This window comes from Canis aureus, chromosome 31, assembly GCF_053574225.1.
Source record: "Canis aureus isolate CA01 chromosome 31, VMU_Caureus_v.1.0, whole genome shotgun sequence".
Lineage (NCBI taxonomy): Eukaryota > Metazoa > Chordata > Mammalia > Carnivora > Canidae > Canis > Canis aureus.
In genome coordinates this window covers 37871035-37898553 of record NC_135641.1, presented here as the reverse complement: position 1 = coordinate 37898553, position 27519 = coordinate 37871035, and the positions used below count along the sequence as shown (strand labels likewise).

The window sequence follows — 27519 nt, the reverse complement described above, 5'->3', positions numbered from 1 at the left end:
ACAACTATTGCATCTCAAAATAAAGCCAAACTCTAAAGAAAGATTTGAAAGCTGTATATTAACTGGAACACTGCACCATATAATCTATCCTCAGTCTGGTCCCTCCTACTCCAGCAAGACCAGCTTCTTCTTTTTTTTTTTTTTTTCCTGTTCATACTACTGACAGTCATGTTCCAGCTCATCATATCTTTTTAATCCCCTTTCCCAACTAGCTCCATCACATTTTTTTTAAGACCTATCTTGCTTCACTCTTCAATGACCATTCCCTAAGCCCCTACATAGGGTTCCTTATACTATGTTGTTGATATTGCTTTACAGATGTTCTTGAATGTTTACTTCCTTGATTAGATTGAAAGACTAGGAGTAAAAGAGACACAATGATTTTCATGGGGTCAGGCATACAACAGACCAGTGGTTGTAAATAGGCAGTCTACTGGTCAAAATAGACTGAGATGCTATGTATCTCATAAGGTTAACATACACACACACACACACACACACACACACAACATATATATAGTTATTTTAAACATTTAAATATCTAGATATTTCATCTAAAACACGGGTTTCAAAAAAAAAATAAAAAAATAAAAAATAAAATAAAAAAATAAAACACGGGTTTCCACCTTCTTTTAAAACTGGGAATACATTCCAAATAGGCAGAATAATCCCCCTCCCTCCAAAATCCATGCCATAATCTTTAGAACCTGTGAATATGTTATATTACATGGCAAGCAGGAATGAAGGTTCCTAATAAGAGATTATTATATACCATATGATTCCTAATAAACTGACATTAAAAGAGATTATCGCAGATTATCCAGCTGGGCTCAAGACAATCACAAGAGTCCTTTAATTGTGGGAAAAAGGAAACAAAAGAACTAGTGTCAGAGTGATACAAGGTGGACTGCTGACTTTAGAGATTGAAGGGGCCAGGAGCCAAGGAATGCAGATGGCATCTAGAAGATGAAAAAGGTAAGGAAATTGATTTTTCCCTTAGAGCCTTCAGAAGAAAGGCACCTGTGCCAACACCCTGGCTTTAACTTAATGAGACCTTCAGATTTCTCACCTCTAGGACTGTAAGATAATACATTTATGTTGGTTTATGTTGGTTTAAGTAACCAAGTTTGTAGTAATTTATCAGAACAATAGGAAACTAATACACATACACACATCAGGTCTCTGTTGCTACAACGCAACAAACCCTGGGAAGTAAGTGGTAACTGTACACTTCCCAGTTCACTATGGTTACTGCCTCTTCCTACCGTTATCATAATAAGCATTTGACTTCATGACTCCTAAACAGCATTCAATAACTGGATGGCTAAAAGAAATATTAGCGCCATTAGGTCTAATATTAAAAGTTGCAGTTTTTTGGGGAGTGTGGTTATTTTCTGGTTTTTGTTATTGTTTAAATAAAAGGTAGTGGGAAAATGTGCTGACATGGTTGAATAAGAATTCTAGAATATTATATCTTCAAAATACAGCCCCTAGAATTGAAGTTTAAGGGCTGGCTGTAGCTTTATGTGATAATATTATTGCTGAGTAGAAATATCTTGATGGAGTACAGCAGGATTTCAGTAGGGCTGAATAATTTGATTAAAGCACAATGTGCAAGCATTGAACACTATGGCAAATTTCAGAGAGAATTTCCAAGGCCTCGTAAACTTGAAACTGAAAGAAAAGTTGAGCATCACCACAGTTATCCACAGACAATCGAGCTAATTAAGCATGTGTTCTTCATCCTGTTATTTAAGAACATCTGATAGCAAGTGTTCTGCAAAATGAACAACTCCATATGTCCAATACTATCCATTTCTATGTGCTTTACAAGTCTGAAGAGATATTACACAGCGTGATTTTTCCAGACCATATTCAGATGTTTAAATCTTTTAATAATCATAGAATTGCTTTGTTTTATAGAGTAGTCTGAAAGCCTTAGAGCACATTTTTGTGGTGGCTGGTGAAATGATTATTTCAGCATTATTGGGACTTAAAAACAGGTAAACAGAAAATCTAGGCTGCAATGAATGATTTTAAACAAAACGGACTAAAAGGGTAGAACTGAAAGCCTGTAAGAATCTACTTTTATAAGCTGAATTAAATTTTCGGATCAATGTGACCTCATAAGAAGACCTCACCTCCAGGTCTTAGTCAAGTGGATGTACCACGAGAGACATAGCAAAGTCTCAGTGCTGTCCTATCACCCATCTGGATAGACTCAGGTAACAATCACCCTTCAAACTGTTCTGGATTGTTTAAAGGCAAATTGCATGTTAGAGAAAACTGTTTTATACAAACACTTCAGAATATGTAATTTTATATCGTTATTTTAGCACTTCCTTTCCCGTACAATGATCATTCTTTCAAAAAGAGTTTTTTTTTTTTTTCCAATTTTTTTTCCTGAGGTAAAGATTATGGAAGTTAATAGATGTCATAATGACGAAACTCCAACCTAATTTCCCTATTCAGTAATTCAGGCCTTAATTGCCATAGATTTGTTATTCTACTTCTGAATCTTTTCCTTAGAATGGCTGCCAATCAAGTCAACCTACTGAATATGAAGTTTCTAGGATGGGAACCCAACTTGTTCCTCAGCTAAAAGAATCTCTGTACTTGTGAACTTATCAAAGTCAAATCTGAACCCAAACAAATTATAGAAATTTGAAAACTCACTGTTCCACGGCCGTTTGGCACTATATTGAATAAATTAGCCCAAGACCTCTTCATGGAGTTCTGTAAAAAAAATAAATAAATAAAAATAACTGCTTGAGTTTTTCTCCTCACTGTGAATTCATTCTCTAAAATGGCCACTTTTGAAGCCATTAGCTTTTTCAATAATTAAATTTGAATCACCAAGGGAGACTCCAAATTCAAGTATAGAGCTAATACTCATTGAGTCACTGCTATTTGGCAAGCATTTTCCTAGGCACTTTAAATATGCTTTTTAGTTAACAACTTTAATAGTTATTTATTATTATTTTCCCCAATTTTCAGATTACCAAACCAAGGTGCAAACAGGTCACACAGCCAAATGAGGTGAGTGGAAAGCCATTTCAACTTGTTTTTTCCATTGCCACAAACGCAATGCCCACAGACTATACAATTTTACATAGACAGTGTGGTGAAGCCTCTCTAAGCAACTTTTTATGTGTCTGTTAGCTACCAGGATGTCTTCTTTAGAAAAGTGTCTATTCATGTCTGCTGCCCATTTCTTAATTGGGTTATTTGCATTTTGGGTGTTGAGTTTTATACATTCTTTATAGATTTTGGCTACTAACCCTTTATCTGACATGTCATTTGTAAATATCTTCTCCCATTCTGCAGATTGCCTTTTAGTTTTGTTGTTTCCTTTGCTGTGCAGAAGCGTTTTAACTTGATGAAGTCCCAATAGTTCATTTTAGTTTTTGTTTCCCTTGCCTCTGAAGACATGTTTAGTAAGAAGTTCCTATGGCCAAGGTCAAAGAGGTTGCTGCCTGTGTTCTCCTCTAGGATTTTGATGGTTTCCTATCTCACACTTAGGTCTTTCATCTATTTTGAATTCATGTTTGTGTAAGAAAGTGGTGCAGTTCCATTCTTCTACATAGTGCTGTCTGGTTTTTCCAACACCGTTTCTTGAAGACACTTTTTTTCCATCGTTTATTCTTTACTTCTTTGTCGAAGGTTAGTTGACCATATAGCTGTGGACCCATTTTTTTAGTTTTCTATTCTGTTCTATTGATCTATGTATCTGTTTTTGTGCCAGTACCATACTGTCTTGATGACTACAGCTTTATAATACAGCTTGAAGTCCAGAATTGTGATGCGACCAGCTTTGCTTTTCTTCCTAAGATTGCTTGGGCTATTTAGGGTCTTTTGTGGTTCCATAAAATTTTAGGATTGTTTGTTCCAGCTTTGTGAAAAATGCTGGTGATATTTTGATAGGGATTGCATTGAATATGTAGATAGCTTTGAGAGGCATAGACATTTTAACAATATTTGTTCTTCCAATCTATGAGGATGGAATGTTTTTCCGTTTCTTAGTATCCTCTTCAATTTCTTTCATAAGTGTTCTTTAGTTTTCAGAGTACAGATCTTTTATCTCTTTGGTTAGGTTTATTCCTAGGTGTCTTATGGTTTTTGGTGCCATTGTAAATGCAATCAATTCCTTCATTTCTCTTTCTGCTCCTTCATTATCAGTGTAAAGAAATGCAAGATTTCTGTACATTGATTTTATATCCTGAGACTTTGCTTAATTCATGTAGTAGTTCTAGCAAGTTTTTGGTGGAGTTTTTGGGGTTCTCTACATAGAATATCATGACTGTAGAGAAAAAAACTTTCAGTTTTTCCCCATTGAGGATGATATTAGCTGTGGGTCTTTTGTATATGGCCCTTATGATGTTGAGGTATATACCATCTATCCCTACTTTATTGATAATTTTTATCAAGAATGAATGCTGTATTTTGTCAAATGCTTTTTCTGAATCTAATGAGAGGATCATATGGTTCTTATCCTTTCTTTTATTAATGGTGTATAATGTTGATTGATTTGTGAATATGGAATCACCCCTGCAGCCCAGGAGTAAATCCCACTTGATCATGGTGAATAATCTTAATGTACTGTTGGATTTGATTTGCTAGTACCTTGTTGCGAATTTCTGCATCCATGTTCATCAGGGATATTGGCATGTAATTCTCATTTTAGTGGGGTCTTTGGTTTTGGAATCAAGGTAATGCTGGCCACAAAGAAGGAGTTTGGAAGTTTTCCTTCCATTTGTATATTTTTAAACAGTTTAAGAATAATGGGTATTAACTCTTCTTTTATTTTATTTTATTTTTTTTTAATTTTTTTTTTAATTTATTTATGATAGTCACACAGAGAGAGAGAGAGAGGCAGAGACATAGGCAGAGGGAGAAGCAGGCTCCATGCACTGGGAGCCCGACGTGGGATTCGATCCCGGGTCTCCAGGATCGCGTACTGGGCCAAAGGCAGGCGCTAAACCACTGCGCCACCCAGGGATCCCTAACTCTTCTTTAAATATCTGGTGGAATTACCCTGGGAAGCTATATGGCCCTGGGCTTTTGTTTGTTGGGAGATTTTTGATTACTTATTCAATGTCTTTGCTGGTAGTTTGTTGGTTTATAGGAATTTTTCCACTTCTCCAGATTGCCCAGTTTGTTGGCATATAATTTTTCATGTCTCTTATGATAATTTATATTTGTTTGTTGGTTGTGATCTCTCCTCTCTCACTCATGATTTTATTTATTTGGGACCTTTCTCTTTTCTTTTTGATATGTCTAGCTAGGGGATTATCAATTTTATTAATTCTTTCAAATAATCAATTCTTCGTTTTGTTGATCCGTTCTGTGTCTTTTCTTGTTTCCATTTTATCATTTATTTCTGCTCTGATATTTATTATTTACCTTCTGCTGGCTATAGGTTTTATTTGCTGTTCCCTTTCTAGCTCCTTTGGGTATAAGATTAGTTTATGCATCTGAGACTTTTCTTTCTTCTTGAGGTTGGCCTGTATTGCAATATACTTCCCTCTTAGACTGCCTTTGCTACATCCCAAAGGTTTTGGGCTGTCATGTTTTGATTTTCATTTGTTTCCATTTCTTCTTTAATTTCCTGGTTAACCCATTCATTCTTTAGTAGGATGTTCTTTAACCTCCATGTATTTCTGGTCTTTCCAAATTTTTTCTTCCGGTTGAATTTAAGTTTCAGAGCATTTCATCTGAAAATACGCATGATATGATCTCAATCTTTTTGTACTTGTTGAAGGCTGATTTGTGACACAGTATGTGATCTATTCCAGAGAATGCTCCATGTGCATCAAAAAGAATGTGTATTCTGCTGCTTTAGGATGAAATGTTCTGAATTTGGAACATTTTTTGGAACCTGTTAAGTCCATCTGGTCTAGCGTGTCACTCGAAGCCATTGTTTCTTTATTGTTTGTTCCCTTAGATGATTATCCATTGCTGTAAGTAAGGGATTAAAGTCCCCCTACTATTATTATCTTATTATCAATGAGTTCCTTTATTATTAATTGATTTTTATATTTGGGTGCTCCCAAGTTGGGAGTATAAATATTACAATTGTTAGATCTTCTTGAGGGATAGACCACATAATTATGCTATAATGCCCTTCTTCATCTCATTACAGTCTTTGTTTTAAAATCTAGTTTGTCTGTTATAAGTATGATGACTCTGGCTTTCTTTTGATGTCCATTAGCAATACTTTAGTTGTTCTCCAACTCCTCACTTTCAATATGCAGGTACCTTTAAGTCTAAAATGAGTCTGTGGTAGGCAACAAATACATGGATTTTTTATTTAATCTATTCTGATACCCTAAGTCTTTTGATTGGGGTAATTAGTCTATTTATATTCAGAGTGAGTATAGAAAGATATGAATTTAGTGCCATTGTGTTACCTGTTGGTGTTTCTGGCAATATTTTCTGGTCTTTTCTACTCTGTTGCTTTTGGTCTTTTCTTCCTCCTCTCAGAGTATCCCTTAATATTTCTTACAGGACTGGTTTAGTGGTCAGGAGCTCCTTCAGTTTTTGTCTAAGAAACTCTTTATCTTTTAAAAAAAAAAAAAAAAAAAAAAAAAGAAACTCTTTATCTCCTTCAATTCTGAATGACAGACAGCCTTGCTGGATAAAGTATTCTTGACTGCATATTTTTCCCATTCAGCCCATTAAATATATCCTGCCATTCTCTTCTGGCCTGCCAGATTTCTGTGGACAGATCTGCTGTGAACCTCATCTGTCTTCCCTTGGAGGGTAAGGGCTTTTTTTCCCCCTCTTGCTGCTTTCAGGATTCTGTGTATATTTCTGTGAATTTGGCTGTGATATGCCTTAGCATTGCCTGGCTTTTATTGGGAGGGAATTTTTATGTTGTTCCTTTTATTTTAATGGGAGTTCTCCATGATTCTTGGATTTTGATGTCTGTGTCCTTCCCCAAGGTAAGAAAATGTTCAGCTATAATTTGCTCAAATAAACCTTCTGCCCCCTTTTCTTTGTCTTCATCTTCTGGGACTCCTATGATACGAGTGTTATTACATTTTAATAAGTTGCTGAATTCTTAGTCTACTAAGTGATCCATAACCTTTCTTTCCCTCTTCTTTTCAGCTAAGTCTACTTTTGTGATCCATAACCTTTCTTTCCCTCTTCTTTTCAGCTTCATTATTTTCCATAATTTTATCTTCTGCATCATTGATTTCTTCCTCTGCCTGGTCCATCCTCATCATTATATCATCCAATAGGGTTTGCATCTCAGTTATAGCATTTTTAATTTCAGCCTGACTAGATTTTAGTTCTTTTAGCTCTGTGGTAAGGGATTTTCTAGTGTCTTCTATGCTTATTTCAAGCCCAGCTAGTATCCTTCTAATTGTTATTTTAAATTCTACTTCAGACATCTTACTTATATCTGTATTGATTAAATCCATAGCTGCTAGTTCTACTTCCTACTCTTTCTTTAGGGATGAATTCCTCTATCGTGTCATTTTGTCCAGGAAAAAAGAAACAAACAAACAAACTAGATCTTGGGTGTGTTTTGGTCTGCTGGTTAAAATAAGCTAGATCCAAAAATTAAAATAATAATAATAATAATAATCAATAATAATAAATATATTAAAATTTTTAAAAGAAACAAAAAATATTTTTTAAATAGAAAAATAAAAAATAAAAAGGAAGCTAGATCCTACTTCCTCTAGAGCTGAAGCTTTGCAGCACTCTATAATCAGTAAGCCTGGTGCGAGGGAGGTGTTTGTATTAGTCTTCTGGGGAAGAGGCCTGTTGCTCTAATCCTCAGGCTGACTTGCCCTAGTGGAGATGGGCCTGCAGGGCACAGGGGGACAGGGCTTCGTGTAAGCACCTCTGGCCTCCACGAGGTGGAGCTGTTTTGCTCGCTGAAGACTCTCACAGCTGATGTGATGGGCTAAGACTTCCCGCCCTCTACTCTTCAGGAAGCCCTCACAGAAGAGCAAACAATCAATCACCTTTCTTGTGTCCCTGGCTTCTGTCAAATCCCTGCCTTCACCCTTCCTGTGTCTGAGTTTATCTCTGGTGTGCGACTGGGTTTCAAAACTCCAAATTTTAGCAACTCCCACCACAAGGACCTGCACTGATCCTCTGGGGGAGGGTCTTCCCACGCTCTCGCCATTTGCCCACCAGTGCCTGGAAAGCGGTGGCAGGACTGGGCAGTGGTTCAGAGTTTATATCAAGGCCGAGCAGGTACCCAACTCACTGCCCTCAGCTGGAGTCACTGCTCCTATGCTCTTATGCAGCATGTTCTTGTGACCCAGGGGCTCCTCAGAGCACGCTGTCCACTCCAGGTCTCTGTCCCCCCTCCCCACCTGAGCACCTTTAAGTCAGGCATGACCCCTGCCGAGGTAGGCTTCAAGAATGAGAACTGCAGATTTTGTGCTCTGCTGCTTATAATTCCTTGTGGTAATCTCTGTAAGCAGGCTCCCTCCCCTCTGCAGCACCTTATCTTATCTTCTCCAGATCTAGTCTCCACACCTCCTACCTTATCTTCTCCAGATCTACTCTCCACACCTCCTACCTCCTAGAAGGTGGTCACTTTTCTACCTGTAGACTTGCAGGTTCTTTTTTCTCTTGGTCTTCTGGTTGATTTCTTGACTATTCAGAATGACTTGATAATTATCTAGATATGTTCAAGGGAGGAGGCAAGCTTAGGGTCCCCCTATTCCTCCACCATCTTAACTCCTCTCTTGTATTACACATATTTTTAAAAAATATTTCATTTATTTATTAATGAAAGACAGAGAGAGAGAGAGAGGCAGAGACACAGGCAGAGGTAGAAGCAGGCTCCATGCAGAGAGCCCGACGCGGGACTTGATCCCGGGACTCCAGGATCATGCCCTGGGCCGAAGGCAGGCGCTAAACCGCTGAGCCACCCAGGGATCCCTTGTATTACACATATTTTAAAACACAGTTTTATGCACAGTAATACTGTCATTTATTACCTCTAAATAATTACCACCTGATTCCATTTTCAGACTAAGAAGCTATTGTGGATTCAATTAATTCTTAAGCCTTAACACATTGATGAGGTCTCTACGTTTTTTTTCACAATTACATGTTCTTGGTTCTTCTATGTTTCTTCTTTAATATGGTTTATTTGCAGAGGCTTTTGGAAGGCTCAATTCTTGAACAATGTAATACAGTTAAGTAATTAATTAGGAATGTCCTGAAATAAGCCTTTTAATTTCTTTTTGTTTACAAGCCTTTTAATTTCTTTTCTGTTCTTTAGACATGCACATACTCTTTATAAAAATTATTTATTTATAACTTTATTAAAATGCATTATAACTTGTAGTTATTAAATGTAATAAGAACAAATAAGAAAATTTTAGATCCCATAATAAAAAAAATACTGTTAATATTATTTGTGTATTTGTGGCCTCCTTTCTTTCACATAGAAAAATATTTTCCTTAAAACAAAAAGTATGGTCTATAGTTTTCTTTTTGACTTAATTTATCAAGAATAATTTTCTATGTAATTAAATCATTTTAGATCATAGTATTAATACCTATTTAGTATTCTACTGTTTAAATAGGGCATAATTCGATGAACCTTCTATTGCTGAAGATACAAGGTGGTTACCAACTTTTTGCTATTATAAAATGGAATTGCTAGGTAAAAGCATACCCTTCCCATATATGACTCACCTCCCAACAGCTCTCATGATAAAAATTAACGTCCTCTGCTGTAACAAAGACTTGTCATTGTATTTATTTAAGATGTTTGTCAATGTAATCATCTAAGCAGTAGATCATTTATTTAATTCACTTGTGCCACATATTCTTCTCTTCCTAACTTATACTGCTGTCTCCCACCTATGCCTCCAAGCAGCAAAAGTGATTTGCAGTGAATCACTACAAAAATACATTTTATCAGCCCTTCACAGTCTTCAGAGTGGAGTGATAATGGGCCTCACAGGCCTGCTGACTCAATGAGGTGGATGGATTAAAAGAAGAAAAAAAAAAGCACTTAGAAAAACAGATACTTTTGAGGGAAAGGACGCAAATATGGCTAAGTGCACACCATGCAGCCAGCTCACTCTCCTTTCTTTTACTGAACGGTGCTTTTACTGAATGGACAAAGAGGGCACAGGGTTCATAAATAGACTCTCTAACAGCACTTTCCAAGCACTTCAATTCAATTATCATGAATTAACTTTAAAAACAGCATTAACTTTTCAGCATATACAATGTGCCCAAGAAAAACAACTTACTTAGAAGTCTATTCTGTATTATTAAATTTTTCTCCCTCTTACTTGAAACCAGCAAGTTGCCTTCAAGAAATGTTTCTGGCCGCTGATGGGATGTTACTTATTTAAAAATGGGGCCTACGACTATCTCTGGTTTGAAATGGCTGCTGGATTAGATAGCACAGATTACTAAGAGAAAAGTACGGTCCATTTCTAGTCACAAATGTAGATAAAAATGTGTTTATACTCAGAAGTGTGTTTCTACAAAAATGTAGAAAAAAAAATCAATTCCCTGGCCACTGCACCTGGATGCTCTTGGTCCTCAGGTCTACAGATGGAAGTCTTAATAGCTCACCTGAAGACGATCAGTGACTGATTATAACCCACAATTATAATGTGACAATTTTACTTTGTATATTTCTAGAGCCAGAAAAATTACACATTTCATTCATAGACCCTCTGCTTGTCATCAGTGTACTTCAGAAAAAAGATCTGTAATTAAATTGCCAATTCTTCAATTAGAGAAAATCATATCAGAATCAATTGAGAGGCTTTTTTTTTTTCAAATTATTCATCTCTGTGGTTCCCACTACTTCACTTAGACATCCTCGTACCACTCGAGAAACTGCTGGCACGTGCCTCAGTTACTAATATGACAGGAAGTCTGCTGTAGTAAGACGGACAAGGAAGTCTATCGCAGTATCATAGAAAAGGAAGTGAATTGTTTCATGGGTCATTCCAGCCAGATTCTAGAAAAAAGGACAGGCCAATAAATACTTCCTGAACACTTGTTACATGCCAGGCATTAGGCCAGGTAATTTTATTTCATTAATTCCTCACAATGATCTTGTGGTGATATCATTAAGTTTAATGATATCAAAATGATATCATTTCAAAAATGTGGGAAGAGGACAAGATTTGGCAACATTTCTAAGGATAAATGGTTAACACATGGCAAGACGATCTGGAACAAAAGTCTTCTTATTCTGAAATCAAGTATCGGTTTTGTACTACAGAGTACACTTTTCTATGTGCCGTATACTTATATCTGTTAGGGGTGTCTCCCCAACACAAGGGTAAATTACTACTTTATAACGTCACAGTTTTCTATATCCCTTACTACCAGCAACCAAAACATTTATTATTACATCTCCTCACAATGAAAGAAAAATCTCATATTGTTGGTATTTTAGATAATATCAGAATGATACTATAATCTTTTCCTGATATTTAGAAGATACCTGATTCGTTCTATAAAAGCATCAGCAAATTATATGCAACCTCTCCTTTTAGGTGGCAATCCAGCTGCAGATGTGAATCTCATATGTTTTTAATTGATTCTTATTAACTTTATTTTTATCAGGTGACAATTTTTAACTGCGCCCGTAATTTCTATGGCCGTATCTACGGTGCTCAAACATATTAAAATTTTTAAGGAAGCTCTAATGCAAAAATTCTCTTTAATCTTGTGCCCTACTCTTTTCTACTGGAAAATGCATATTTTTAACCCAAAACAAAACAAAACAAAAAACTCTTATCTAACACTTGTCCTTTTTGCAATCAAGAAGAAAGTTGCAAAAGTTAGGAAAGGCAATGTGAGAAATAAAAATCCAATCTCTGTACTAGACCAAAATGCTTCGGTAACATTCAGGCAACAACTGCAGGATTTTATAAATAGCAACAGTGTAAATTAATCAGTATATGCAATTCACTATTTAAAGTCTGCCATGAAGTTTAGCAAAAGACAAAATTAATTTATCAGCCACCTTTATTTTATTCATTTTGGTAATTTATCACATGCCAGTCAAGACAAAGTGATCCTATACATCGTATTTGAAACCCTTTACTAGTACTCACTAGATTTTTTAGATTCCGATGAATAGGACAAGTTAGAAGCTCTTTATCTTTTAAAATGAAAGACTTTCCCTCAGAAGTACATCTTAATAAAGCAGAGATTTTTTTATTATAATTATTATTACTAAGAACACCTCTCAGTAGTCCTGGGGAAACATCTGCCCCTTCTAATGAGTAGGACAGGACTCATCTATTTTATCTGCTACCATGTGAATCCCTGAGCTCAGTAAAATGAACACAGGAAACTTTTAATCCTTGTAACAAATGAAAGGTCACGGGTAAAGTCTGCTATATTTTGATACTGACGTTCAAGGCAAAAACTATGTAAAGCAAGAAAAATATGCATCTGTTCTAATGAACTCAATGATTATAGCAGCATCCTGAAAACTATTTTAAGTTACTACTGAATTTTACTAAACTCTTTCAAAATGCACCCAAGGTTGAGTAGAAACACAACATATAGTCTTAGATTCAAAGAATTTCTACTCTTTAGCATTTATTAGGTTTACTGACAGCCTCACCCACTGGTTTTCAGACATGCTCCCACTTGTCTATCCCCAGGTTTGGGCACAGCATCGTTCAAACTGGGCTTCTCACCTTCCACCTCTGATTTAGCAACAAAAACAACAAAAATTCATAATTTTTTTCTAATTCTTCAGAGTATAGTATCTTGGATCTAGAAATTCTCTATTTAGTCTGCTATTTTGCGCTCAATGTTTGTATATATGTTTGAGGCATAGACCAACCAACACACTCTATTAGCTTGCCTTCTTGGAGAGGAGAGTCCTTCTCAGCTGCAACAGTTAGACATGAGGAAAATCAGATATGGAGGATAAGGAAAGATTCCCCTTCACTTGCAGTCAGGTCAATATTTAATATCATTAAGTGCCACCCTCTTGGATCCTCCTAAGTAAAAACTTCTGTAACACTCGCCCCACGGTTTATAATTTACTAAGAGTGCATATCATGCCAACACCTTGCTGCTCTCATTGAATAGGTTAAATGGTCTTGGGTGGCAGGAAGCATATTCTATTCACCTTGGAATCATAGTTCTTATTGGCTTGAATCTAATTTACAATTATTTGCCAGCTATTTTCTTATTAAAAATTAATAGGGGGAGATCCGTGGGTGGCTCAGTGGTTTAGTGCCTGCCTTTGACCCAGGGCATGATCCTGGAGTCCCAGGTTCGAGTCCCACATCAGGCTCCCTACATGGAGCCTGCTTCTCCCTCTGCCTGTGTCTCTGCCTCTCTCTCTCTCTCTCTCTGTCTCTCTCTCTGTGTGTCTCTCATGAATACATAAATAAAATCTTAAAAAAAAAAATTAGTAGGAAAAATTCATGGTTTTCGCCCAGTGAGCAAGCTTATAGGAAGATGACATCTGGCCAATTTTTTTACTAACCGGAAACATTGAGAAAAGTTGGAATAGGGCAAAAAGGCAGCTGGATGTCCTATTTAGTGCACCTTTCTTAGTTACTTTGCCTTTCATTGTCTTAGAGGTATTTTATAATCCCGTAAACTGTAGGAAACTGAAAATAATGCAAATCATTCCTATCTATAGAAATGCAAATGAACTGAGTCTCATGAAATGTGATTCATTTTTGCCTTGTGGATAGAGCAGTTTTGCCTCTACCTGTACATTCATTTCAGCTTTCCTTATTGCTCATAGGGATGTTTCTTTCAAATTTCCTTTGAACTAGATGTAACATCTTACTAATTTTCCCATTAATTAATGAGTCAAATAAAATCTCTGATATATGTTCATTTTGTATTTATATGAGAGCTGCAATTTTATCTTTTTTGTAAATCATCTTTCAATAATACCTTCTTTTTTTTTTTTTTTTCTAGCCAGATCATGCAAGTCCCAAACTTAATAAGTGGTTTTGGAGACTTTACTCACTTCTTCAGGGAATAGTGAATATATTTTCTGACCTGAAGTTCTTAAATTGTACCTGAATATAATTATTTGATATATACTAAGAAAGCAAATATGTAAAATAACAGAAAAAGTATCCTTTAAAATTTATCCTTTATGTTACAAACGACAGCCTAGGAATCAGTGTTTTAAAGTCACAACAACAAATTGGAGAGGAACAGCTTCTATTCCTACTCATGTTTGTTGGAAGGACATTTTCCAGATCATCTTTCCGAATCTATTTAAACACTAAGCAGACCTGTACATTGTTTTCCTATTTCCCTTCTCTAAATTAAGACATAGACTTTAAGATTTTGTTTTAGAAATTGATCTTGGTGAGGAAAACAAGAATTATTCAGTGTTCAGTACCAATGATCTAGCTGTGAAAATCTGTATACTGAAAAAGAATCTGCAAGATAAAGAATGAATCTATTTTTTTAAGAGATCTTCTCCTGTATGACAAAATGTTAATCATCAGATTCCCAAACCATTCTCCATATAATTATCTTGACCATGAAATCCTGGCAAATTTCCAAAAGAGGAAATTAATACTCTGCTCACCATTGCTTGAAGGATACTCTCTTTGGAGCATTTGAAGTGATAGAGCTCATGTATATAGGTATAAGACACTCATGTAGTTCCTCCCTCAGGTCCAGTTTTGCCACACTGGAAATAAACCCATCATTGGGAATTGTTTATGGAACAAAGCATGGAACATACTTTGCAATTTTATAAAACACTCAGAGCACAGAAAAGGTGCTGTACAAAACTTTTTCCAGCTTGCTTCATTAAGCCAATAAACCATAATGGTCCTCTAGGAGATATCAAACTTTATTGAACATAGCCAATGAGATTGAAGACAAGAGGGGTTTATTAAAAATGTGTCCAAAGTACTGGCATATTTTCATACTAAAAAAAAAAGCCTATAAAAAGTTTTCAAATTTGTATAAAGATTCTAGCACAGACATATACATATTGTACCACAGATCTGGTTGTTTCTATATTTTATTACTTATTTTCATCAAAAAGAGTTTTTGAAGGTCTTTTTACTTGGTTCCTAGACAATGAAAACACCACAATTAACTTTTACACTAATGAACTGTTTCAACGAATATTTGTGAATGGCCTAGGGAACCATAATTAAAAAATAAATTTGATGAATAATTACACTTTTCAGAAGCCAGTTATTAAAGCCAAATGGTAGAGTTACCTGTTTCATTCTAGCAAGGTATATTAGAGTAAAAATATGAAAAACAGTAACCCTGAAGGAAAAAAAATGTTAATCATAAAATATTAGATGTATAATTTCATTTCTACAGAGTTCCTAAGCAAAAAAAAAAAAAAAAAAAAAAAAAATTCCCTTTCACTATGAGGTGGGAAAGGAGTCTCATTACCTTCTGCTATCTGTTTTAGATGGACAATCTCTTTGAACAGCTAAGAGTCATGAGGCATTTCAAAGAAGATGACCTCATTATCCAAAACTTAGAGGAGGCGATAATGACTCAAGAGATGAATGTAACGAACTTCATTTTCTGGGATTATCAACTTTAATTAACAGAAATTATCCAGCAGAACAGATAGCTACCTAATGCCTAAGAATGTACCTAGAAAAAAAAAAAAAAAAAACACACACACACACAGTGAATTCACTCCTTTTGCTGTCTATGTATAGATAATCATAAAATGAAGACAGGGATTATAGTTTTTGGCCTAATATATTTATTCTGTAAGAAATAGACTTGTCTTCAGCTAATTAACATAGGCAAATTCAATATACTATTACAAAAATGATGTGAATTTTAGTAGAAACAATTTCAATTTGATCTGTTTGCCATTTGCTTGATGGAAAAAAAATAAACAGTTAACCTGTTCAAGAATAATTAAAGGAAAACTCTATTCCTATTTTAAGAGATGGCCCTTGCCAGAATTCAGAAGCTGTATTTGATGCTCCATACCCCTACTTGATGTAAGGTTTTGTTTTGTTTTCTGATCTATAAAGACTGACATCAAAGAGCATAGGGGATTTAGAGTAAGAAGAAGACATAAAATTACTATTCCTTCCTTGATCTAATAGTTTTCCTGATAATTACCAAGTAAGAGGGCACTGTCACTTTGTTCTTATAACAAAGAAAATCATTTATAAAGGTCAGTAAAAGGATGGATAAGTTTCATACTAAAAAAGAAAGTGAGAAAGTAAAATTAAGAAGTGATTTAAAAGTTGACATTTCAACTGATGGAAGGAGCTAAGAGTCCAAGGGCAACAGTTCTATGTGAGTTCTTTTAAAATACCTCAAACAAATCAGAAGATCATGCTGTTTTAAGTATAATTCTAACCATTGTTTTCAGGGCATTTATGAAAAAGATATTTCATTGTAGATAGAGGATACACATTTGAATTGAATCTCAGTATCTAAAGCTACATGGTTTGTATATATTTTGCAATATAACCCAAAGAAACATTGCATAAGAAAGAAAGAAAAAGAAAGAAAGAAAGAAAGAAAGAAAGAAAGAAAGAAAGAAAGAAAGAAAGAAAGAAAGAAAGAAAATTAAAATAAAATGCCCCCAAAGAGTCCTATTTTGGTCAAGAAAAGGGGGATGATAAAGGCTTCCCCACAAAATATATGTTAAGAAATCATGCTTTTAAAAGTATTAATGGTTTCTGTAAAATTTAATGAAATTATCTACTCCAAACTAATTTTTTTACAAAGGCAATTATATCAACAATGTTTTCAGTCCTATAGAGTGAATATTTATCACATTACTTGGAGATATTATTTTAATTCACAGAAATCCTATGAAACTATATGATTGACCTCTTGGCATTTCCAATCAGAAGATTCCATTCACAAACTCAATTCATTTAATTATTTTGCACTTAAAATTGAATTAAAGTTTCTTGCCTACTTCCACCACAGTAAAGGGAATTGAGTCTGAAACTAACTCAACTTGAATTCTGTTGGCATATAAAATTAATTGGTTCAAAAATTAGTGCTGAGATGGTTACTGAAACCCATGATATAAAATGTTATCACAATTGATAATATAATGATATAATAATCTCATTAATGCCGAAAATTTTTGATGACCCTAGAGTCCATGCCATAGAATTATCCCTAGTTTCATATTTTAAAAACAGTTTATTTGGTAGTTCAATAACTAACCCCATTTGGATAAAGCTTTCCCTCACCATCAAAACAGAACCCCCACCTACCTTCCTACCCACTCACCCACACCCACACCCACACACACACACACAAATGAGTTAAAATAATGGTGTTGATAATGTTCTGATTTAATTGAAGGGGGGTGAGAGTTTACCTTTTTGGTACTTTTTAGAAGTTTTGATCTCTTTTCCTGCTAATAATTCTGACTGCAATCCTCAAAGACATAATTGTCACCACACTAATAGAAGCATTTTCTCTAGAATAAGAAATTTTCATTTAAATTAAAACTCTAAGTCAGTGGTATTCCAGCCATTAATAAGCTAGCTAGGCAAACAACTATTACTTATTACAGTAAATGAAAGTAAACTCCAATGTAAGCTTTTTAAAATTATTTTTTAATAATACATGTTCAAAACAGTAAATTTGGAAAATATATAAAATTATTTAAAAATATACTCTCATTTCTCAGAGAAAATCACTCTTCACAAATGACCACTGAAGACTCTAATTATTTTACTTTCAATACTATTATTTTTGGGATTATAAGTAGTTTCTGAATTCTAGAGTAGAAAAGTGAATTTTCCCTTAAGGGAAATTTCCTTCTTCAAGGAGCCACTTTGCAAGGCTTTTAGCTAATGAGGCATTTGGTTGGTACCCTCCACTGTTATCAGGATACTCGAGGCACTGAGTCTTCTTTGCACTTATAAATCGGTTCTATTGGCAAGATTGTATCATTATATCTGAATTTCTATATTTTCATTATCAATCATTCTCAATCAGGATATTCAGGGGAAATTGGACTTGAGATAGAAAAGTCTTCCTCCTCTCTCTATGGCTGCTATGCATTAAGACAGAGACTCTAGATATGGAGCCATCTGGAAATTCCTGTCTCTGGTAGTTGAGATAGTACATGGAGACCTTCTAAGAAGGTTAGATATAAGGTACATTTAGGTTATAAGTGGTATGAGCTACCACAGACAGAAGCAAATCCATGTTCTTCTCCTCTTATTCCAGTACCTTTAGTAAAGTCTAGAATGATTGTGCTGTGGGGTTCTAAGAAGAGAAGAGCCCCACTTCAAGACTAAGGGAGCAGTGTTGGCCACAATCACCAAGATGAAAAAAATTAAGTCCCTGTGACATGGAGAACTCACAAAGTCCATCAGCAGCAAGGTCAAGGCATGAAGGCCAGAACAAAGGCTAGAAAAGGGCATGTTATCAGGCATGGACAAACCCATGAGAAACTCTGAGTCTTATAGATTGGCTGATGTATAGAAATGACATAGAATCATATTTTAGGGTCCCAGGTACTTCCACTTTTGAAGATTTTTTTAAATTTTATTTATTCATGAGAAACACAGAGGGAGAGGCAGAGACTTAGGCAGAGGGACAAGCAAGGTCCTTGAGGGGAGCCTGATGCAGGACTCGATGCCAGGACCATGGGATCACAACCCAAGCCAAAGGCAGATGTTCAGCCACTGAACCATCCAGGTTCCTGCTATTTACACTTTTGTGTTCTGCTTTTGTTTTAAATTTAACACCATAATATGAACATCTGTATATGTAACTGAATTGTCACTGGATATGTAATTTTATTGGTTGCATAATATTCCCGTGTGAATACTACAAATTAATCATCTCCCCTTAGTTAGGGCTTAAGTTATTATTTTCCAGTTCAATAATTTAGCTACACATATCTTTATAAATAAATATTTTTCTGTATCTCTGATAATTTTCTTATCTGAATCAGAATTCCCAACTAAGGGGAATATTTCAAGTCTATACCTAAGCCAGGAAACACTGATACCCAAGGAGAGGCTGTCCACAGAGGGAATATTTCAAGTCTATACCTAAGCCAGGAAACACTGATACCCAAGGAGAGGCTGTCCACAGAGGGTCTGAAGGGGAAACTCAGGAGTGAAAACAAATCATTCTTTCAGAGCATAAGGCAGTATCTTTCTCTTCCTCATTTCTAGTCTGTTTCAATGTCCTGATTTTCTCTGCAGAGCCACTTCATTTGCTCCCTTGTAAGTCCTGTTCCCCCAAAACTCAGTTTTTAAGTTATTCCAGACTCCTCATACCATCTCAACCCTCATATTAAACCCAAGTTTCTTCTTCCTCAACTTAACTGGGATAGTTTTTGTATTATTTTTTTCAAATCGCACACTAAATTATACAGTTGGCACAGTACTGGTTTTCTATGGCATCACCTCCAGTCCAATTATCTGTGGGCAGAGAGTGGCACAGTCTTGTGTTTTATAAAGCACTTCCTACCAGTTACTCTGACTCATACTGGTTTTGCTAAAAGGCAAAATTGGGTATCAATTGAAATTGCGTAGAATGTTGATAATAGTCTGTCTTTAGATATAAAGACTAGTATTTCTCTATTTGTTTAAATATATGAAAGAAATCTACAAATACTTGCTGGAAGATATGTATTACATATTTTATATTGGGGCATTTTCTTTTCTCATTAAGTGATATCACCATCTAACTGTTTAGTTGGAAAACATGAGTTATCTGGTTTCCTCTTTGATTCTTAACATCTCACTACCAATCCATTATTCTGACCTGTCTGTTGTCCTCCAAAATATATCCCAATTAAACCATTTTCACACTCTTTATTCTGATCATTTTACCACAAGCCACCATTATTTCTCACCTGAACTACTGCAATTACCTCCTAATTGGTTTCCTTTTTTCTCTAACCTCCATTCCCCACAATCAAACAGGGCAGCCAATATGAGCCTTTTAAGGTATAAAACAGGTCAAGACACACTCCTGCTTAACATCATCAAAAATCATCCCATCAAAAATCAGAATTCTCCAAATTGAAGCTAAGGAAGGAATTCTGGTACTCTAGCCTTGCTATGAGTTGTGAAGCACCAGAGCTGTCCAGTATAGGACACTTGCCTTGAGAGAAGAGATCTCTCAGTCAAAGAGGAAGGGATAGGAAGATGGGACAGAATTCTGGTATCACTTTATTATCTTTATCCCTGATGTTCCTGATGCCAGATGCACCTTCTCCATCACATCATTTGATTACACAGGCTAATCCAATCTTCTTTTCTGCCGGAGCTATTCTAAATTGGATTTCTCTCACTTGCATGGAATCTCAACACTTCTCATCAACGTGTCATACTCTGGGATGAATGTTAAAATCAGATAAGTACACTCCCTTCCTTATCTTTTCTTGGGTAAACTCTAACAGGTATTCATTTTTCTTTAAACATAATCGAATCCCTTTTGGATAATACATATAAGTAAAACATCCAGATATTATATGCATTTCTAGTTCTGGTTCTTATTCCAAGATCAGGTCCAGCACTGTTCATGCTTCTGGGACCTATTGACCAGGTGGCATTAATTGTAGTAGCAGCAATAAAAGTAGTCAAGGAATGAGAGTATAAACTACTGGTTCTCCAGGACTGGCAGTGGGTCAATTAATAGTATACTGACAATAATGATGGAAGTCGGGGTGGGTGGGGGGGTGCAAAAACTAGAACTGGACAAAGGGAGAGAGAAGAACTAACAGGTTTGGAGCTGTAGAACTAGGCTGGAATTGAGGCAGACAACAAAAAGGTTTAGAACCGGAAGCATAGAGCTCAGGAAGCTGATCAGAGGAAGCAGGTCTAAATGGAGACACAGTAAACGGAAAGGGTAACAATATGCACATTATTAAGAAATATCATTCTTAATATGGTTTTAGGCATTCAGAGGCATATCCAACAGATTTTGTCTTATAAATATTAGGAGTATTAAATACTAAAATTTAAGCACTGTTAATAAGAGTCCCAGTTCTGGACTTTTAGAATTAGGATGGCTCGAGTGAGGCAAAACAGCCTGGATTGTAATTATTGTGTCCTTTGATGTTGCATTCATAGATTAATTCTATGAGGCTGTTCATCTGATTCCTGGGTTTAAATGACAACAAAAAGAATTTAAGCTAATGATGAAAAAATCTTTTTTGACAGTTCGAGTTATTAAACACCGAAATAAGTTATAAAAGAGATTATTGAATCATTTTCTCTCAAAGCCTAAAAGAAAGCATAGATTCCCATCTCACTGGGTGACTTAATAAAGCAGCTTTTATTGGAGGCAGATGGAGGACTGAATAACTGCCAAATTCCTTCAAATTTGATGATTCAAAGCCTATACAATTTGAAAAAGACTTTGAATCGTGTGATGGAGTTCTTCATAGGCACCAGAAGTCTACATCTGAAAGCAACCCTAGAATACTGGTGCTCATCACTTCTGTACTTTCATTTCTAACTCAAAACTCTATTTGTGGTGGAAAGATATAAGGAAGCAGGAAGGAACAGAGGAAGAAGAAATAAAAGAATATTTATTATGTTTTCAGTATTTACCTACTTGGAACTATACAGAATCAGAATTAGAAGTATTTCATGAGCAAAAAATTATAAATATGATATAGGCGTCTATAATTCAGCCTGTGGCATAGGCTATCACTCATCGCATTCTTCTACATAAAACACTGTCATCATGGCACAATTTTACTTTGAATCAAATAATAAGCAACACTTTTGTCATATTGGGAGACAGAGGAAGAACTGCCTACGTAAATGCCAAAAATTTTAAAATATCTCCATCTGACATTACAACATGGATACTTAATGGTTTCAGGTTCAATGCCAGAAGCTGGCTTGAATAAAATCAACAAACTACTCAAAAAGATTATTCAAAAAAAAGTTTAAGTAGTCTTTTAATAATGAGCTGCTTGCTGTAAATGTTTACCTAAAATATTTACAAGAATTTCCTGTGTTCTTTTAAAACAGAAATTGAACAAATGATTTTATAAGTTTGTGAAGAATATTAGATTTTTCTAACATCTTTTTTCTCCTCAGACCTAGCTTCTTTTTTTGTATACACTAAGTGCTTAGAAAATTTGTTCTTAAAGGCCTCGCATCTATAAGTGTACTTTTGATTTTATCAATCTAGTGATTGGGTGGGAGAAGATAAAATCTAAGTTTAATTAACACCAATGAAGAGAACACTTGAAAAGTGTGGATTACTTTGAGACTTAAATATTAAGTTGCGCCACAGAAACATTATAAATACAAAGGTAAAAATTGGAAGAAAGGAAGATTTCTAAGAAAAATGATTTCAGGTTCTCATTAAAGTTACCCAATGAATTATAAAAGATACACTTTTTGAAAAAAGAGAGAAGGAAGGAAGGAAGGAAGGAAGGAAGGAAGGAAGGAAGGAAGGAAGGAAGGAAGGAAGGGAGGAAAAAAAGAAAGAAAGAAAGAAAAGAAGGAAGGAAGGAAGGAAGGAAGGAAGGAAGGAAGGAAGGAAGGAAGGAAGGAAGGAAGGAAAAGAAAGAAGAAAGAAAGAAAGAAAGAAAGAAAGAAAGAAAGAAAGAAAGAAAGAAAGAGAGAGAGAAAGAAAGAAAGAAAGAAAGAAAGAGAAAGAAAGAAAGAAAGAAAGAAAGAAAGAAAGAAAGAAAGAAAGAAAGAAAGAAAGAAAGAAAGAAAGAAAGAAAGAAAGAAAGAAAGAAGATTCATCTTGCATCACTGAAGTTTTTGGCACAAAAATATGTAATTTGTTTAGCAACTTTAATATACAGTGTCACGGAAGATGACTCCTTGGAAGCAAACAAATGACTTGTAAATCTTAAGTACACCAAGCTGCCTGTGAACATGCAACTGTAGTGACATAAAGCCCCACAGAGTAAATGGTGCATCACTCTGATTCAGTGCTTGCTGTCGTTTTCACAAAGATACATATACAACCAAAGGCAATGTATAAGTGATTCGAGAAGGATACCGAAGAGATGCTGAGCAAATATACACAACCATATAAATCCACTCTCCTCCGTAGATAATTTAGAGGCAGAAATAAACCATGTTATTATAACGCAATATAGCTACTCTTGGTACCATAAAGACAATAAACATCAAAAAGACACTTTGAATGGCTCTGTGAAGTCATAATGGAAATGACTTTCATATGGAAAATGCTCAAGCACTATTTTCAAAGATTAATTCACTTGAAATTGATTTGTTTAAAACCATTTCCAACTTCTACATCCTCACATGCTTGGTTCTTGGTCATTAAGCAATGAACCCTTTTGATGTTAGACCACATAATCACATTAGTAAAAACTGAAATGTACAGCAAAGAATTTTATTAAAAAAGTATAACTGCCAAAGGAAGATGGAAATTAAAAGCATTTCTATCCAATCACTGAAAATTGTATTCTCTGTAATTTCCTGGGTTAAAGTGCCCACAACTACAATACATCTGTACCATTTAAAAAATAAAGCAAAGAGCATTCTATTACCACTGGCTACTAATACACACAGAAGTGTATTGTTAAGTAATAGAAATTGGTTGCTATGGATAAAGTTGATTTAGCTAATTCAGGAATATTATCTCAGAATTGTAGCAGTGGCCAAGAGCAGGATTGCAGGTCAGCCTGTGTTTTGCTACTTCCTCATGGTGTGTCTTCTGAGAAAAGTTACATAGAGCTTTGTAAGCCTCAGTTTTTTCACTGTAAACATAGGAAATAAAATATGTTGTTTAAAGATACAAACTTGGAACCGGTAGGCAAATAAGTCCTGGAGATCTAATGCACTGCATAGTGATTTTAGACAATAGTGTATTATAAACTTCAAAGTTGGTAAAAGACTAGATCTTACTTCAGCCCACCACAAAAGAAGAAATGATCAACATAGGAAAAGTCACAATCTCACTGGTCTTTTCATAAATGAAATAGAGAATAACTAAAATGTAAAACTGCAAAAAGAACTTTATAGGTGTTTTTTTTCAGTTATTCAATAATCTAGAAGCAAAGCTGTTAGAGAAAGTGGGGAGAGGTAAGGAAGGAGAAAAGAAGAAAAAACCTAAAGTGGGGAGAGAAATATTAACAAGAATCTGTGCATTCCCCACATCAGGTATCCGTATATTATCACATTCAACCCTTGGAACAATTTGGTGAGATGTTCATTTCATGCATAAAGAGTCTCAAAGAAAGTACCTGGGATTTTTAATCCGTGCCCCCCTTTTCCATCTCATAATGCTTCCAAGAAAGAAACTATAAATATGTAATACTAACAGTAACAATAAGGAATTTTTGAAGTTCGTAAGATTTACATTTAAACCAGGGACAAACTATCTCCTAATTTGGTCATAATTCTAATCAACATTAAAGGTTTTGTCTTAATAACTAACTTTCAGTTAAGATCTTAAAGAGAAGTTCAAATTGTGGCCCCAGCATTCCAGCAAGAAATGATGCTTAACAACAATGAAGGAAAGGTAGGAAAAGTATACTAAAACAGTTTTCCATAAAGTGGGTCTATAGATTACATGCTAGATTCTTAGAGTGACTGACAGGGCAGATTTGCCAAAAAGTCAGCTCAGTTGAAGCCTCTGGGAAACTTACTGTGACATCATACCTACGGTTATACTTTTAAGTTCAGGTTATTTCTTTCATTAAGACCCCTCTCAAAATTGTCTTAGGTCCTATAACACTTAGATTTCTACCCACCCCCCTCTTTCTGCCTATCCAATTGCAGATTCCTGGGTCCCATGTAGACTTATTAAAAGCGAATCTCTGGGAATGGAGCCTAAAATGTCTTTATTTTTCATTGTAGACCCGAGGTGATTTTATATGAACATTACATTTTTGAGAATCAATGTCCTAGAGATATAATATGAATTGCAAAATACTGAACATTATGTTTATTCATTTCATTACTAACTCTCCATTATTCACATTACAGCAGTGTAAATAAGCCCGAAACCTATCCTCATTTATATATCATTATTTGTGCTGATACTTATTTTTGAACATGAACTTTTCTGTTGTAGTGATTTTAATTGTTCCCTGCCTCCAAAGACAGGACAACCCAGAATCTGGGAATGTGACCTTTGGAGAAAGAATCTTTGTAGATGTAATTAATTAAGATAAGGAACTCAAAAGGAGATCCTAAAGTACCAATGCCAGCCCTAAATCCAATAACAAGTGTCCTATAAGAGATAGATGAGAAGACATGAACAAAGAAGAGGGAAAAGCCATGTGAAGATGACACAGGCAGAGACTGAAATAAGCCACACAGAATATTGAGAGCCACCAGAAGCTGGAAGAGGCAAGGAATGATTCTCCCAAGGGGAGTATGGCCCTAATAACCCCTTGATATCAGACTTCAGACCTTCAGAAGTCTAGGATAAATTCTTGTTGTTTTAGGCCACCAATTTTATAGAAATTCATTCTGACAAATTCAGTTTCTAATTCATCTGTGCATTCCAATGTTTAACATAATATGCCATTATATTATGAAAACCTTGGCTCTTCCTCTTGAATTATTTTCTGTTTAGCTTGGCTGAACTAGCTTTTCCTTGTCAGATGCCTGCTTCCTATAGACAGATCTTTCCCACTAGCAAGGTCAATCTGGAAACAGTCTGCTATTTGATGTACCTCTAAAAGGAACTTAACTTCTAGGCCATATACATAAGCACCAGATCCTTAACTTTCCCTTCAATGTTACCCACCAATGATGGGGGATCCCTCTAACTGGCTCTTCTTTTGGATCCTTAGCACCTGGCAACTCAGTCATATTCTTTGGGGAGACTGTAGTCAGATCCTGAATCCCTGCGGATGTTGTGGTGACCTTTGAGTTCAGTGCTTTCACTTAACTTCTATCAGCTCTTTGACTCTGTGTCCAGTAACCTCCTTTACTGTCTGCCTCGAATTTCTCTACTTACATCATAGATTTCAATACTGTTGGCTTACTTATAAAGACCTGAAAAAGGTCTTTAACATTCTGAGGGAAAATATTGAGGAGCTTAAAATGCCCTAACCCACCAAATTAGCATTCAAGGTAGAAGAAAATCAAGATGATTTTGAAAGCAATCAAGTATTATTTGAAAGGCTACCTTGAGAATTCACTTCAATAAATGAAAAACTCATCCAGGAAAAAGAAATGTTGACTATAAGAAAAGAGGATAAAGAAAAGCATCATATATGTGGTCATTAATTCTAAAGATGTTTATGAAACTTTTGGTAATTTTAAAGATATACAAGAAAGTGGAGGCATAATACAAAGGAATTATTAGGTACAATATAGGAAATATAGTCAATGGTATTGTAATGGCATTATATGGTGACATATGGTAGCCACAATTGTGGTGAGCACAGCATAACATAGAGTTGTCAAATCATTATGTTGTATACCTGAAACTAATGTAACATTGTGTGTCAGCTATACTTTAATAAAAACTATTTTTTAGAAGAGAATTATTAACCTCTTGGTGAAATTGCAGATGGTAACACAGGAGGTATGCAGGTATAAATATTGATTAGCATTAGATGCTAAACAGAAAAATAGTTTAAATATGCGTTTAATTTTTTAAGGGTAAACATTTAAAAGTAAAAATATCACTGGGATCTGAGAGTGATCTAGATCACTAGCAACCCATTCAGATAATCCAAAGCTACCAAAACATGTTTTCTGTCAATGTGCAAAACAGTCAAATGCATTTCTGAGGTCATTCATACCACTTTTCCTACTTTTCAATCTGATTAGAAAGATACTACTACTTAATCAGATCACCTAATCTTTCTTTACTTTCTCTAATCATTAATAAGCAGTTTATATGACCTCAACTCATTTTTCTTCAGTTTACTTTAGCCATGGGACATAGTAACATTTTTTCTCCAACGTGGGGCAAATGCTTCCCAGCGATTCTCAATCCCCCTACCTGTTTCCACTGCAAACCAGCTCTGGCTAACAGACATCTTGTTTCATGGCCAGAATTAGTTCTTCCTTCCTGTGATGACCATGTCATCTACCTTTACCCTGATTTCTGTATATTCTCAACTCACACCTCAAATCCTCAATGTCATTGTTACTACTTCCTGTCCCTATTACTACTTCTTGAGGCAGTGGGGAAGGTGGGACATGAGGAGACTTAAAACAGTTTCTTGAAAATTCTTGTGGTGGAACGACCTTGAACAATCTGAATTCTTCCAGTCAAAAGTATCAGAAATCACCTCGGTATTAAAATATGGAACTCCTTTTATGGCCATAATATTTGCACTATTAGTTGTTAAAATAGATAAACTGAAAAATTTACTTCATTGAGGTCATCCCTAATTCTATCAAACCAAATGAGTTTATTACTATACATATATGTATCTCAAGCATAATTATGTAATTTTTTCAAGAATCATCAAGCACAAGCAAAAATTTTAACACTGTCCAAGTCAAATATTACCAATATCTTAAAGATGTAGAACATTTTACTAAGTTGTGAAAAATGTTGAATCATACTCTTCTTTTAGTTTGCTAATAATAAAGTAATTATCTTGTGGTAGATAATTTAATTAGTGCTTACTGCTTCCATAGCTAG

The 27519-nt window shown here is 35.3% G+C and overlaps 1 protein-coding gene across 1 annotated transcript in view; it reads right to left on the bottom strand.

Annotated features, from left to right (window-relative positions):
- LOC144302296 (uncharacterized) overlaps window positions 1-27519 on the bottom strand; it is a 241374-nt gene that overhangs the window by 19983 nt on the left and 193872 nt on the right. Inside the window, exon 5 of the mRNA XM_077879562.1 lies at window positions 2677-2736. Within this exon, the coding sequence (XP_077735688.1) occupies window positions 2711-2736 (26 nt within the window). The 3' untranslated portion in view covers window positions 2677-2710. The remainder of the gene's footprint in view (window positions 1-2676; window positions 2737-27519) is intronic.